Here is a 14,668-nt window from a genome sequence, read left to right on the forward strand (position 1 = left end):
GGTGTTTTGTTTTTTTAACTAATTGCTTTTAATACTCATTTTCTTTGAACCAGTAATTGATCTTATAGGAAAGAAGCCTAAGTAAACAGTTCTAAATACAAGCAGGACTTTTTTTTTTCTTTCTCATATAGATAGTATAGCCTTGCTTTTCAAGGAAAACATAAGAAATGTTAAATGCTTTAATTGAATTTATAGTCTGAGAGATGTCTATTAAAATTTCATTTGGAAAGTACATAGAAAATAAAATTAAAAATATCACACATGTTAAAAATCAAACCTGCAGACATGTGAAATGAAAACAAAAAAGTGCGGTGGTAGACCTATCAGTTTTTTCCGAATCTCTCTTTTCTGTGTTAGCCCGAGTTTTCTGTAGAGATCATATAAGTAGAAATAACTTTTTTTAAATATTAAAAATAAAATAACTCTGAACATTGTAGAAGCCAGGATATGACTGTAAGAAAGGAGAGTTATTGGTATCAACTGAAGAAAGAAAAGGCATTTTAAAATTTCCAATAAGTAATCAATGTGTAGTTTATAACTGACATCATCAGTCTCATTAACACTTTCATATACTCCAAATACATAGTATGCACCTGGCCAGCCTAGACATTATTTATGTTTTATTATGTCATGCTTAATTTGTTAATACTAATATTTAACCTCTCTGTACATTTATTGGGTTTTTTGTTGTTTTAAGTAAAACTGTTCTTAATTTTTTTAATATTTTTAATATTTTTAAAAGGTAGCAACCAAGATTATTGAATGTTTGTGGTTTTCAGGACAAAGATATTTTGTTCTGTTTTGTTTTATACTTATTGGAAGCCAAGCAGATTGAATGCCTGTGGACCTGTCTACTGGCCACCCCTATTTCATTTACACCCACCCTTCTCTCAGCTTGCCTCCTTCCTGTTCACCCCTGCTGAACGCTTTTTGAACAGATCAAAGCAGAAGTTCTAGTAAATTTTTTCACCAATTTTTTTTACCCAGTTTACAAGTATTTATCAGTTTTTTTCCAGTGCAGAACACAAAGTTTGAAGAGACCTAAATGCTACTAAATAAAATCTACTTAGCTGTCTAACTGCTTACATCCTCCAGTGGTGAGAAGATTGCTTCTGCCTTCTTCAGTTCAGTTCAGTTGCTCAGTTGTGTCCGACTCTTTGCAACCCCATGAACTGCAGCACGCCAGGCTTCCCTGTCCATCACCAACTCCTGGAGTCCAACCAAACCCATGTCCATTGAGTCAGTGATGCCATCCAGCCATCTCATCCTCTGTTGTCCCCTTCTCCTCCTGCCCTCATTCTTTGCCAGCATTAGGGTCTTTTCCAGTGAGTCAGCTCTTCTCATCAGGTGGCCAAAGTATTGGAGTTTCAGCTTGAAAATCAGTCCTACTAATGAACACCCAGGACTGATCTCCTTTAGGATGGACTGGTTGGATCTCCTTGCAGTCCAAGGGACTCTCAACTGTCTTCTCCAACACCACAGTTCAAAAGCATCAGTTCTTCGGCGCTGAGCTTTCTTCACAGTCCAACTCTCACATCCATACACGACCACTGGAAAAACCGTAGCCTTGACTAGGCGGACCTTTGTTGGCAAAGTAATGTCTCTGCTTTTTAATATGCTATCTAGGTTGGTCATAACTTTTCTTCCAAGGAGTAAGCGTCTTTTAATTTCATGGCTGCAGTCACCATCTGCAGTGATTTTGAAGCCCAGAAAAATAGTCAGCCACTGTGTCCACTGTTTTCCCATCTATTTGCCATGAAGTGATAGGACCGGATGCCATGATCTTAGTTTTCTGAATCTGCTTTCTTAGCAACCCCAAATACTTGTCTAGTAACAGCTCTTCAGATATAGTGTTTTCAACTATTTTGTATTATTTTTAGTAGTGTTTTTTCTTTGCCTGGATGCATTGAAATAATCTATCTTTCTTAATAAATAGTATACAGAAATGAATGCATTGTAATTTGAGCTTTTGTCCTTTCATATGAACTAATTTTTTATTTTAAAGTATTTTTTCACTATTTTCATAGTAAAGCATCATTAGTTTTTTCCTATATAATTGAAATTTTCAAACAACATATAATGTATGAGCTCTGAAATCATTTATAAACAGAATTAAATATGAATTTTTGTTTTTTCTCTTTGGCAAAATTTTATTAAATGAATTAGAAAAGACTGTATAAACACCATGGTAAATAGGAATTACATTTCATATCAAAAAATTGGGAATTGCCAAGGCATATTAGCTCAAAATACTCCAAGCTAAGCTTCAGTAGTACCTGAACCAAGAACTTCCAGATGTACAAGCTGGATTTAGAAAAGACAGAGGAACCAGAGATCAAATTGCCAACATCCGCTAGATCATAGAAAAAGCAAGGGAATTCCAGAAAAACATCTACTTCTGTTTCATTGACTCCACTAAAGCCTTTGTCTGTGTGGATCACAATAAACAGTAGAAAATTCTTAAAGAGATAGGAATACCAGACCACCTTACCTGCCTCCTGTGAAACCTGTATGCAGGTCAAGAAGCAGCAGTTAGAGCCGGACATGGAACAACAGACTGTTTAAAATTGGGGTAGAAGTACATCAAGGCTATATATTGTTGCCCTGCTTATTTAACTTACATGCAGAGTACATCATGTGAAATGCCAGGGTGGGTGAAGCACAAGCTGAAATCAAGATTCCTGGGAGAAATATCAGTAACCTCAGATACACAGATGACACCACCCTAATGGCAGAAAGCAAAGAGAAACTGAAGAACCTCTTGAAGAAAGTGAACGAGGAGATTGAAAAAGGTGAGTTAGTAACTCAACATTTCAAAAATGAAGATTATGGCATCCAGTCCCATCACCTCATGGCAAAGAGATGGGGAAACAACGGAAATAGTGAGACTTTATTTTCTTGGGCTTTAAATTCACGGCAAATGGTGACTGCAGCCATGAAATTTAAAGATGCTTGCTCCTTGGAAGAAAAGCTAAGAAAAACCTAGGCAGCATATTAAAAAGCAGATTCATCACTTTGCCAACAAAGGTCTGTCTAGTCAAAGCTACGGTTTTTCCAGTAGTCATGTATGGATGTGAGAGTTGGACCATAAAGAAGGCTGGGTGCCGAAGAATTGATGCTTTTGAGATGTGGTGTTGGAGAAGGCTCTTGAGAGTCTCTTGGATTGCAAGGAGATCCAACCAGTCAATCCTAAAGGAAATTGGTCCTGAATATTGGAAGGACTGATGCTGAAGCCGAAGCTCCAGTACTTTGGCCACCTGATGTGAAGAGCCAACTGATTGGAAAGACCCTGATGCTGGGAAAGATTGAAAGGGAGGAGAAGAAGGGGACAACAGAGGATGAGATGGTTGGATGGCGTCACCTACTCACTGGACATGAGTTTGAGCAAGCTCCAGGAGATGGTAAAGGACAAGGAAGCCTGATGTCCATGGGTCACAATGAGTCAGAGACTACTGAGCAACTAAACAAAAACAACAAAGGCATATTGAGCTAAGTTGCTTCTGTCCATCTTAGGCATAAAATACTTGCTATTAGTGTTCCATTTAATAGAAAGTATTTAATATTCCATCTTTTAATTTTATAAATAACAAGTTGATTAATATAAAGCCTTCGAATATATTGTTTCTTGAGTATTTAAAAGGTAAAAGAACCTCATGACTTACAAAGTTAAGTAGGATTCAACCCTTGATGACTTAAAATTTTTGTATATTGTCTGCTGAATTAGGCAGCATCCCTGACATATGGATCTGGACATCATTTTGTACCTCATTCACACAGAAAATAAGCACTATTTTATGCACGTAGAAAAATGAAATTAGAAGTACTATCAAACCAGAAAACCAGACTCTCTTTTTTAGTGGCTACCTTTGAGTTCCAATAAGTCATAAGGAATTAAGAAACATAAGGACTTTGTCATTACCGAATTACACATATGGAATTCATATTTAAATATATATGAATATGCTCATAATGTTCACGGGTGTGTATATGTGTGCTTACTCATTCCCAGAAAGCTGGATAGTTTTTTTAAATACTGTTGTTGACCCTTAAAGTATAGAAAATCTCATATATCATGTACTCTTGACTAAATTGATTTCTTCCACAGGTTCATTTGTAAACCCACTGTATGTATTTATTAAACATATGGGTGTTTGTATGCCCGTTCCCATGAATACTGAACATTTTTGTGTGACTAGAGTCTCAAAGGGTCAAATAGTAAACATTTTAGGCCTGTGAGCCAGGAGACAAAATTGAGGGTGTTATGAACATATTTATATAACCGTTTAGAATGGAATCATTTAAAACTGTATAAACCATTCTTAGCCCATGGACTAAAGTATAGTCAGTGTATTTAACCTATAGTGTCTAGTAATTCATACAAACAGGCAATAAATAGTCTCAAGCTTGACTAATGTAATATATTTTTAAACAAAGTAAAGTTAAGTTTTTTGAAAGCTAAGTGTCAAGAGTGTTTGAAAGCTGTGTTTAAGGAAATGGCCATGTCTGTTGGAAGCAATGATTTTCTGATAATGCCATGTTTAATGCATTTTTCCCCTAACCCCAAAATTGTGTGGAATTAGATGGAACACTGAATATTAAACGGAGGTAGACACTGACTGTGAGAGTGAATTTTTTTTTTTTAATTGTGGTAAAAGTCACACTCAGTTGAGTTCAGTTGCTCAGTCATGTCTGACTCTTTGCGACCCCATGAACTGCAGCGCGCCAGGCTTCCATGTGTATCTCCAACTCCCGGAGCTTGATCGAACTCTTGTCTATCAAGTTGGTGATGCCATCCAACCATCTTATCATCTGTTACATAAAATATACTGTTTCAGCCACATTTACACTGTACAGCTCAGAGGCACTTAGTACACTCATATTGTTGTGCAACTCTCATCATCATCCCTGTCTTGAATGTTTCACTTTCCTAAACTGGAATTCTGTCCCCATTGAACACTAAGTCCCGTTTCACCCTCCAAACCTCTCTTCCATCCACTAGCCCCTGGCACCTACCAGTGTACTTTCTGACTGAATTTGACTATTCTAGTTACCTCATATAAGTGGAGTCAAACAGTATTTGTCTGCACCTAATGTATATTGGAATGCATTTTAAGGTTAATACATGTCCTACAAACAGTTTGTATCTTCTTTTCCCCGTACTGTAAATAAATTTATTAAAGTCAAGCCGCTGAAGAAAATTAAGACTTCATAAGCACCGGTTTTGTGCCAGGATCTAAACTGTTTTTTTCCTTTCATTTGTTTACTGTGAACGTTAAAAGTAGTTCCATGTGTTCCTGTAACACAACACTCAGTGTTGCTGGCTCTTCCTTCCTAAAATACTGCTTTGATACGATATCAGTAGCTTTAGTCGAATGTCTCTGGTTTCTTTGTAGATCTTCTCCAGCAGTACCGCACTGCTGTGTGCAGGTTGGGCAGTGTGAACGAGGATCTTAATGGGCAGCTGAAGTACCTTCACACTCCCGATATGAAGAGGAAAAAGCAAGAACTTGATGAACACGAAAAGAATCTCAAACTGATAGAGCAAAAACTAGGTACTGTACTTTCTGCGAGATCCTTCTCTGGCTGAAGATAGTGTGCATGATTGGAGAGAATTGAGCTCCAAAAAGAAAGAGTGTGAATGACCCACAACCTAAATCATAGACACCCTCGACCTCTGGGTGAACTGACAAATGTTCGTAAGCTATTCTCTCAGCAGGCGTAATAAGAAGCATTCCCAGTATTATTTATTAATTCTTCTTCTATAAATTAAGAGGTATTTGCTTTCATTGCTTATAATTATTCTGGTCTTTTAAAAGTTAATTTTCTCTGTTTTCTTACTGTCTTTGCAGGAATGACTCCCACACGTAAGTGTAATGATTCACTGCCTCATCCAGTGACAGACTGTCCAATTCCTCCCAAGAGAATAAGAAGAGAAGCTGCAAGACAAAACAGGTGAGGCTACTGTGCCCTCAAAGCTCTTGGCTCATCATACTTTAAAAATAGCATGAGGGTGTTTACTTGCCTGTTTTGAACCAGAATTAATTTTGTTTTCTTTTTAACCCAATTGAGTGATGGCTAATGAAAATAAGCTGAAATTATTTTATATTTCCTCCTAGGATACTCTAAAAAATCATTTTCTGAAATGATTTTTTACAGATTATTTGAAAACTTTCGAATACATTGCATTTTGCTTTATAGGCTCAGCAACTTGACAGATACAGACTATGCAGAATCACTCGCACGTTACTGATTTAAAAGTTGCTTATAGTATATGGTTTGGAAAATCACATACCGTTTTTGCACAACTAACCAAGAAGCCAACAAAGCCATCTGCAGCCTAACTCAATGAAGAAAATTGTCCATTTCAGATTAGATACTAGTAAGGCCATCCCACAGAAAGGCCCATACTACTGGGGTTTCTTGTACATTATCACGAATGTTCATTTGGACTCTGCCTGAGTAAGTTTCTCCTATTGACCTTTGAGGAGTTCCACTGAGACCATGATATTTAGAATTGGTATCCCATGCCCTATCCATCTACGTATTCTATATTTATTGTAACTATTTGATTATTTTGTGCTGTGTGTTCCTGGGTAAATAAATGTGACATGGTTCTTGTCCCCATAGGAGGTCTGTAATCTTGTACAGAAGAGGGACAGTTCAAAAAAGTAAACCTTTTTCTGTATGTAAAAATACAGAATGATAAGTTTTTACAAAAGAACAGAGGACAAAGTGATACAGAACAATGGGAGAACGTGCTTGGCTGTTAGGGAAGATGCATTTTAGCAGAGAACTGAAGGATGGGAAGCCAGCTCTGTAGGGATGGCTTATAGTCAGAGGGAGAAGAGGCGTGAAAACTGTGAGAAAACAACACACCTGGCATGCCTGAGGAACTGTAAAGATGCTTGTGAGCCTAAAGGATAGTGGGTAAGAGGGAAGAGCCCCTAAGATGTGGTTGGAGAGCTAGACGGAAGCCGCAGTATGCCTCTCCCCAAAACAGCATCTTGAAAAAATGACACCAAGTCCTTACAGTGAACATTGATATATTCATATAGAAAAGACATATTCATTCTTTCCTTACATGAACATTCTGGCTAATCAAATAACTGGAGAAAGTTCTTTATAGAAGTTCTTCTTTATAAAGTTCTTTATATGAGAATGAAGTATATAAGAAGTCAGATAAAATGAAAACATCACTTTTTTGCCATTCCTAATAAAGTAATAGGTTTTAGGCAATAATAATCTATGGATACACAAATGATTAGATAAAAAATTGGGAGGAGGACTTAATGGAAAGATAGATTGACACTCCTGAACTCATTGATTAAAAAGCAGGATATTTGCTATTATGGGATTCAGTAATAAATAACCTGAATCTAATGAAGCTTCCACTCAGTCTTCTCAGCTGGAATTCTGTGCAGGAATTAAGCACTGCAGAAAACCATGACACTCCTGGGACAGTTCACACAGCTTGCATTCTCAATGAATAAAAGGAGGTTAATTCATTGCATAGAATGGATACCTTAAGGTGTTAGAGCATAAATCTCTCATGAATTGGAGAAGGGCCCTCAATAGAACTTCAAAAGTATACAGAAAAGAAGGGAAATTTAGGAACAAGTTAAATGATGCCACCAGGCAGCCATTAGCCAAATCTAGAATGTCAAGAATGGGACACTGTAAATTATGATTTTGTTAATAAATCAATGACATTAAAAGAACCATAGGGAGGGACTTCCCTGGTGGCACAGTGGGTAAGAATATGCCTGCCAGTGCAGGGGACAGGGGTTCGATCCCTGGTCCAGGAAGATTTTACATGCCACAGAGCAGCTAAGCCCATGTGGCACAACTGCTGAAGCCCATGTGTCCTAGAACCCTTGCTTGGCAACAAGAGAAGCCACTGATGAGAAGCCTGCGTGCTGCAACAAAGACGCCCAGGGAGAAGGGTAAACCACTGGTTATAGAATAAAGACCCCCAGGGAGAAGGGTGAACCACTGGTTATAGAATAAAGACGCCCAGGGAGAAGGGTGAACCACTGGTTATAGAATAAAGATGCCCAGGGAGAAGGGTAGACCACTGGTTATAGAATAAAGACGCCCAGGGAGAAGGGTAGACCACTGGTTATAGAATAAGTAACTGAGAGGTGTAACCGTGAAGCGCACGTGTGTACAGCTTCTTTGGACCTGGATTTGAATCTTCAAGATGACAATTTTGAAAAAATCTGGTAAATTTTCAATCACCTGGATATTAGATATACTGAGGAATTGTGATTTTTGTGTATAGCAGCAGCATAGAGTTTACAGTAAATACACAGTTAGAAATATGTACAAAAAAAAATATGTACAGAGGTATTTAACAGTTGAATAATATGATGTCTGGGATATATGCTAAAACACTAGAAGACAAAAAGTGACAGCAGATCAAAACAAGAAAGGGCAAAAGGTTATTATTTCTTCTGCTTTTCTGTAGGCTTGGCATAAGTGGTAAAGAAGTATTTTATGGTAGACGGGGAACATTTTTCCAGTTTTTTAAGAGACCAAGTGAGGAAATTCCTGCCAAGCAGTTCTAGACTAAAGTCCATGTTCATAGGCTCTCCTGCATGGACTTACTAAGTTTGGACTCTAAGTTAAGACTTGGAGTCACTGCAGAACCACAACCGATGCCATTGATCTGGATCTTGTTAATTAAGATTTTGTAGCAATTCAGAAGGTGGTATGGGCTAAAGTTTCTTCTTTTGGTTTGTTAGTAATGGTATTTAGTAATAGTAATGGTATTTTCATTAAAGTAATGCATGTATATAAGTCAAATAGTATGTATATTTAATATACTGTATAATGTGAACTACACATATAATTTAGCATTTTCTAGGCACCATTTTAAAAGAAGCAGCGAGATTAAATTTTAATAGTATTTTTTTAACACAGTATACAAAGTATTATCATTGCAACATACTGCCAGTAGTATAGAAATTATTAATGAGACATTTTAAATTCTCTTTCATACAAAATCTTCAAAATTCAGAGGACAGCAAATCTGTTAGGACTAGCCACATTGCAAGTGCTCTGGAGCCACACATGGCTTGTGGCTACCAGACTGGACAGCACAGGTATCAGAAGAGCTCATGGTGATGAGATCTTATTCCTCTGCACCCTTACCCCATCCTGGTTCCCAGAGGCGGCCTTGGTTTTAACTGCTTTATTTATTCTGTTGTTGCCTCCATTGTTGGTGCACATTTATGTATGTCAGTCTTGGTTTATCAGTTTTCAGACCATGCCAGCCCACCCAGCACCTTGGTGTGGAGGTCTGTCTTGCGTTGCCTATCTAATGACTTTTGAACTAAATTCTTCTTGTGGTTATTTGGTTATGTTCTCTCTTACAACCATCAACGAAGATCTCTGTGCTTTTTTTCAAAGTTATTAAGTGATAAGCAACATATTATTATGGCTCTGACGATGATATAGGCAGAGTTGTGTGCTAGGATTACATTTCCCTCTGTAAGATTCTAATGTCATGACCCTACTTAGGCCACCAGTGTTCCAGACATCAGAGTCAAGTAAATCTTCTAAACTATCAGTTCTTAAAATCATGTTGAATTTTAATCCAGTTCTTAGACTGTTTCTTGAATGTTGTTAATGTCTCTGGAGTTTCTAAAAGTCTTTCTTTTTTCTTTCACTGTGTAACTTGATCATGTATTCTTCCACCTGCTATAGTAACTGTTACTAGTAATCCTGTAGGTCTTCTGGATCCTCCTTGGCTGCTCTCTTGGGTTGAATCCATTGTTTCTCGGCTTCCTTGTCATTCTCTTATAACTCCTTAGGAAAGGGTATAGATAGAAACTGCATGTCTGAATCTGTCTTCCTCTGCCTTCACATTCTCTTATAACTCCTTAGGAAAGGGTATAGATGGAAACTGCATGTCTGAATCTGTCTTCCTCTGCCTTCACATTTGAGGTTTTCTGGGGATTACAGGATAGAAACAAGGCTGGAATATCAAGGAGGAGGTTCTGGGAATAATCAAGAGACAGTGGGTCACAGTCTGCCTGATGGAACCTTGGACTCAGTTAGAGAAGTCCAGCCCAAAACAGGAGGGAGCGAAATGGAGAGAAAACAGAGCCTTGACCATGCCAAGTTTTCAACCCCAGGCTTTGAGAGCTCTGTTCTCTTGTTTCTAGGTATTAACACTCTCACCAGGAAGTTAGATAGATAACAATGCTAATTAGTTAATTAAAAGTTGGTATCATGGCTTCCGATGTAGTTGGTGGCGCCCTAGAGGCTTGCCTGTTGCCAACATCTACACACTAGCAACCTGCTAGTCGGCTCTCCAGCCACACCCTTAAAGCAAAGCCTTCTTGTCCACTCCCCTGCTCCCTCCTCCCTTAAAATTCCTACTCAGAGAGCAGCCTTAATGGGAAAACAGTTCTATTTTTATTAACAGTAGACTAAATCCAGACCAGCAGCACAGTCCTTTTTCTTAAATGTAATTGTACAGGTGAGAGTCATTATGCATATGAGGGGAGTCAACAGCATGTGAGGGGAAATCCAAGATAAATAACGAAACCAACCCTGGAAGATGATTCAGCTGAACTCTTTTAAAAACTAATTTCTGATTAGATTGTGGAAGGAGTTACATTCGTGAAACCAAGAGGATATTAGGAAAAAGATACAGCCAGGACAGGATTACAGATCCCGTTGCTGAAATTAAAGCCTTCAAAGGACAGCAGCAGAAACCAGGCGAGGAGGGGGAAAAAATTTAAAGGACTAAAGTAAAGGAAAATTCCCAGAAAAATAGGGGGAATATGTGAAGAGAAAGGGGGAGATGTAGAGAACCAATTCAGACTATCAGGAATCCTAGAAAGAAGAAAATGGAGAAGAAACAACATGTGGAAAAGAATTCCCAGGGATGAAAGGGCCTGTTGAAGGCCCAGTACAATGACTGACAGAAGATAACACCAAGAAAATTCATAGCAAATTTGTGGAATAACAAGAAAAGGATGAAGAGTGTAAATGTTTTCAGAGAGAGACCCATATTGTCAGTACAGTTTTTTTGCATACACAGAAAGCAAACATGAAAAAGCTGTTGTCAGCAAGCTGTGTGGTGGCAGGTGAGACGATGTAGGTTGCAGATTTGCTGAATTCTAGCCTTTGGCTCTCTGTTTACATCCTGCTTATCTTTGGGAAATATTAATCACTTTAAATTTCTATTTAAAATTTAAAACACTTTAATTATCGATTTCCTTGTCCCCAGTCTCTACCTGGTCTCCATAATTCACACTATATCAAAAATGTTACTGGATTTGAAATGAAAGTATCTTTAATATTGAAATACTAATTTCATCCATACAATGGAAAACAAATTCAGCAGTAGGAATTAGCAACAATGTATGTGTTTATATGTTGTTGTTAGTGTTTGTGTATTACCTATTTATATATTGTTGGCTTTCATAGGGATTATATATCATATTTCATCAACTGTAAGATGTCATTAATTATTAGAAACATCATTATTCCATAAGGCACTGAAAGAGAACACTGCAGATTAACTCATGACATAAGGTGGATTTCAGAGATGTTAAATGTGGGGAAATGTGGATTTTAGGAACAAGAGAATATACTTAGCAGTATGTATTATGCAGTAGACTCATTTTCTTCAGTAGAGACTTCAGTTTTCTAATCTATTTTCTGCTCATAAAGATTACAAATTAGCTCTTTACCAAAATTGTGTGTCTTTTATTTGGAGATGGCAGTTCAGGGAACTATTGTTTAAAAAGAAAGTATAGGGCTTCCTTGGTGGTTCAGTGGTAAAGAATCCGCCTGCCCAGTGAGACACAGGTTCAATCCCTGGTCTGGAAGGATCCCACTAAGGCTGTGTGCCACAGTTATTGAGCCTGTGCCCCAACTGAGCCCATGAGCCCCAACTGCTGAGCCCATGTGCCACAACTCCTGAAGCCTGTGTGCGTTAGAACCTGTGCTCAGCAGCGAGAGAAGCCACTTCAGTGAGAAGCCCTTGTACCACAACTAGAAAGTAGCCCCCCCTTGCCACAACTAGAGAAAAAGCTACTCAAAGCAACGAAGACCCCAGCACAGCGGCCCCCCCCAAGAAGAAAAAGAAAATATATCTGAGTAAGAAAACATCTGCATAAATATATACTAAGATGTTCATCCTCTGTATGTAAATAGAGTTATGGGTATATCTTGGTGACCTTTCTCTAATAAGCATTATAATTCTTGTTAAAAATTCTTGTTAAATGGTAATTTCATTTTAGGAAAGGGGAAAATAAGCAATAATCTGCAAAATTTGTATCTAGGATACACCACTCCAAAGAACTATGCTCCACAGAATTTATCTCTTCCTCTGTATATGTTACCTTCTGCTTCTCTGTCAAGCTTTTGTTTGTGGCATTCATGTGAAAGAAATGCTTACATACAAGGATTTAATTAAGTCTGTTTATACCAAGAATTACTATAATTAGTAGAACATAGTTCCACTGCGTATTTAACCACCCAGGTCTGATGAAGGAGTTACAGGGGAGGTCTGATGAGGGAGTTACAGGGAAGGAGAGCTTTGGTATGTAAAACTTAACTGTGTTTTTTTCTACTTTGATCAGGATTATAACCAAAACTGATGTGTGAGAGATGACAGAGAGAAGGCCATTAGTCTCCCTAAGAATGCCCTGCCTTCTGCAGCTCTGTTTCAGAAGATCAAGAGGGTGACTTATGATGAATATTTCTGGGAATGATACAAGAATCTAGGCTTGCATTTCCATGTTTAGCCAAACAGAACTGGAAGCAACCATTCAGTTTTGTCAATCTCACTGGACAGTGTGGGCTTACTGGAATTATTCCAGTTGTCAGGCCCTTTGGTTGTCATTATCTTGCAAATGTGTCAGAGGAAAATATGCAATTACAGTAGTGACTGCACAGCTGGCACATAGCATTTATTAATCCTAAAGACAAGTGTATGTACTGTTTTTCAGTATGTTTATCATGAATATGCTAGAACTATTTCTTGAGAGCAGACCTTTTTATTACCTTTGTGTGAATTTATTTAACAAAACTGTTTTTGTCATGTCTAAGGCAAGTTCTAGAGGTTAGGTATTTAATTGTAAATATGAGAGAAAACTTGTAATTCAGAATAAAATCGGAAAAGCACAGGTATCTCGGAATTCACATCTTAAGACACATGGAAAAATATTAAATTGGTGGGTTAACTTTTGACAGCAAGTAGCATTTTAAATTTCTAAAGATTTATCTTGTATATATATGTATATATATAAAATACGCAGCAGCATCAGTTTTATAAACATCGTTTGACTTTATTAATACTAGATTATATAGTCTCAGCCTTAATTCTACATTTATGTTATTTTGTAATTTTTTATTACTATTTTTAAAGAGTTAAAGAAGTTGTACACTCCCTCATTAAGGGAATAAAGGTCTGCTAGAAATTTGCTGCAGAAACATTTGAATTGTGTATTAATTCATGCTAATGTATGTCGACATATGTCTTTGTGTCAGTCCAAGACTATTGGTTTGTGAAGTTATTTTGTAAGGAAATACTTTTGGTACAGTTTTGTGGCCCAGCAAATCTGTGTGTTTTTTAATCCTTTCTGAATATACAGTGAGGTTAATAAAGAAGATTGTTTCTTCCTGTTGAATAGGTGTGTTTTCCTTTTTCAAAATTTAAAGTTCCATGAAAATTACCTTAGTGTAAATTATTATGATGTTTAACCTCGCTTTATAATTGGAAGGCATTTAACTGTTTTGTTAAAGAAGCAAAATGGTAGTAATGAGAATTAGTTAAAAGAAAGAGTGGATTCCTTTTAAGTAAAACTAACTACTTATTAGTTATTAAATATTAGTATCAAAAAGATAAGTTTCATCTTCTAATTGTTTTTAACTTTCTGAGGTTATGACTTGGTTACTTACAGTTATTATGAAATGGATAGGATTAATATTTTTAGTCTGTAACTTTCAGATACTTTTAGTAAAAAAGTTTTAATTTGTATCATTTTTCTACATCTAATGTCTGCTAAACATTTTCATGGAATCATTTCATAGTTATGTAATTATATTTATAAATTTACTTTTATAGATGTTAATTTAAGATAATATTATTTTGCATGTCTTTTGAACACTTCAAAAAGAGATTGTTACATTTTAGCAGGCATATGTTTAGATTTAGAGATAAGTAGCAGCATTAAAATTTATGGGACGACTCTTGGCCTAAAAATTAATTATCTTAAATATAATGTGAAGTTTATCCACATCTGACTGGTGCAAGCAGTTATTTATGAATTTATCAATAACTTGAGTATCTGAAAATACTTTACTAGTTAGAATTAATTCCCTTTTGGAGAGAAATCAAATTCGTGTTAAAGAATCACTATTCCAAGGGACAAGCAATAGAGAGACATTGATTATATTGTTTTACATTAGGAAGCCTAATTTCAAAGTAATGTCTGATAATATAAATTCCTAGTGCTCTGATTCTTTATACTCCAGTAACAAATAGCATGAGGTAGAAAATATTTAAATCTTTGTATAGTACCATATTTAAATCTTATTAGTAGCATTTGTTTATATCTTTTTCACTTATGTCTCTCATCAGTTATTCTTAACTTTTAAAATTCTTGGTCGAAATGGAACATAATGTCTCATTTGTCTGATTTCA

General features: G+C 36.7%; 1 protein-coding gene across 1 annotated transcript in view; it reads left to right on the forward strand.

Annotated features, from left to right (window-relative positions):
• The window catches only part of SMCHD1 (structural maintenance of chromosomes flexible hinge domain containing 1), a 122,071-nt gene extending 108,738 nt beyond the window's left edge, over positions 1-13,333 (forward strand). The window contains exons 46-48 of the mRNA XM_052660434.1: positions 5,394-5,552; positions 5,850-5,952; positions 12,603-13,333. Of these exons, the coding sequence (XP_052516394.1) occupies positions 5,394-5,552; positions 5,850-5,952; positions 12,603-12,627 (287 nt within the window). The 3' untranslated portion in view covers positions 12,628-13,333. The remainder of the gene's footprint in view (positions 1-5,393; positions 5,553-5,849; positions 5,953-12,602) is intronic.
• The last annotated feature ends 1,335 nt before the right edge of the window (positions 13,334-14,668 follow it).

This window comes from Budorcas taxicolor, chromosome 22, assembly GCF_023091745.1.
Source record: "Budorcas taxicolor isolate Tak-1 chromosome 22, Takin1.1, whole genome shotgun sequence".
NCBI classification, from domain to species: Eukaryota; Metazoa; Chordata; class Mammalia; order Artiodactyla; family Bovidae; genus Budorcas; species Budorcas taxicolor.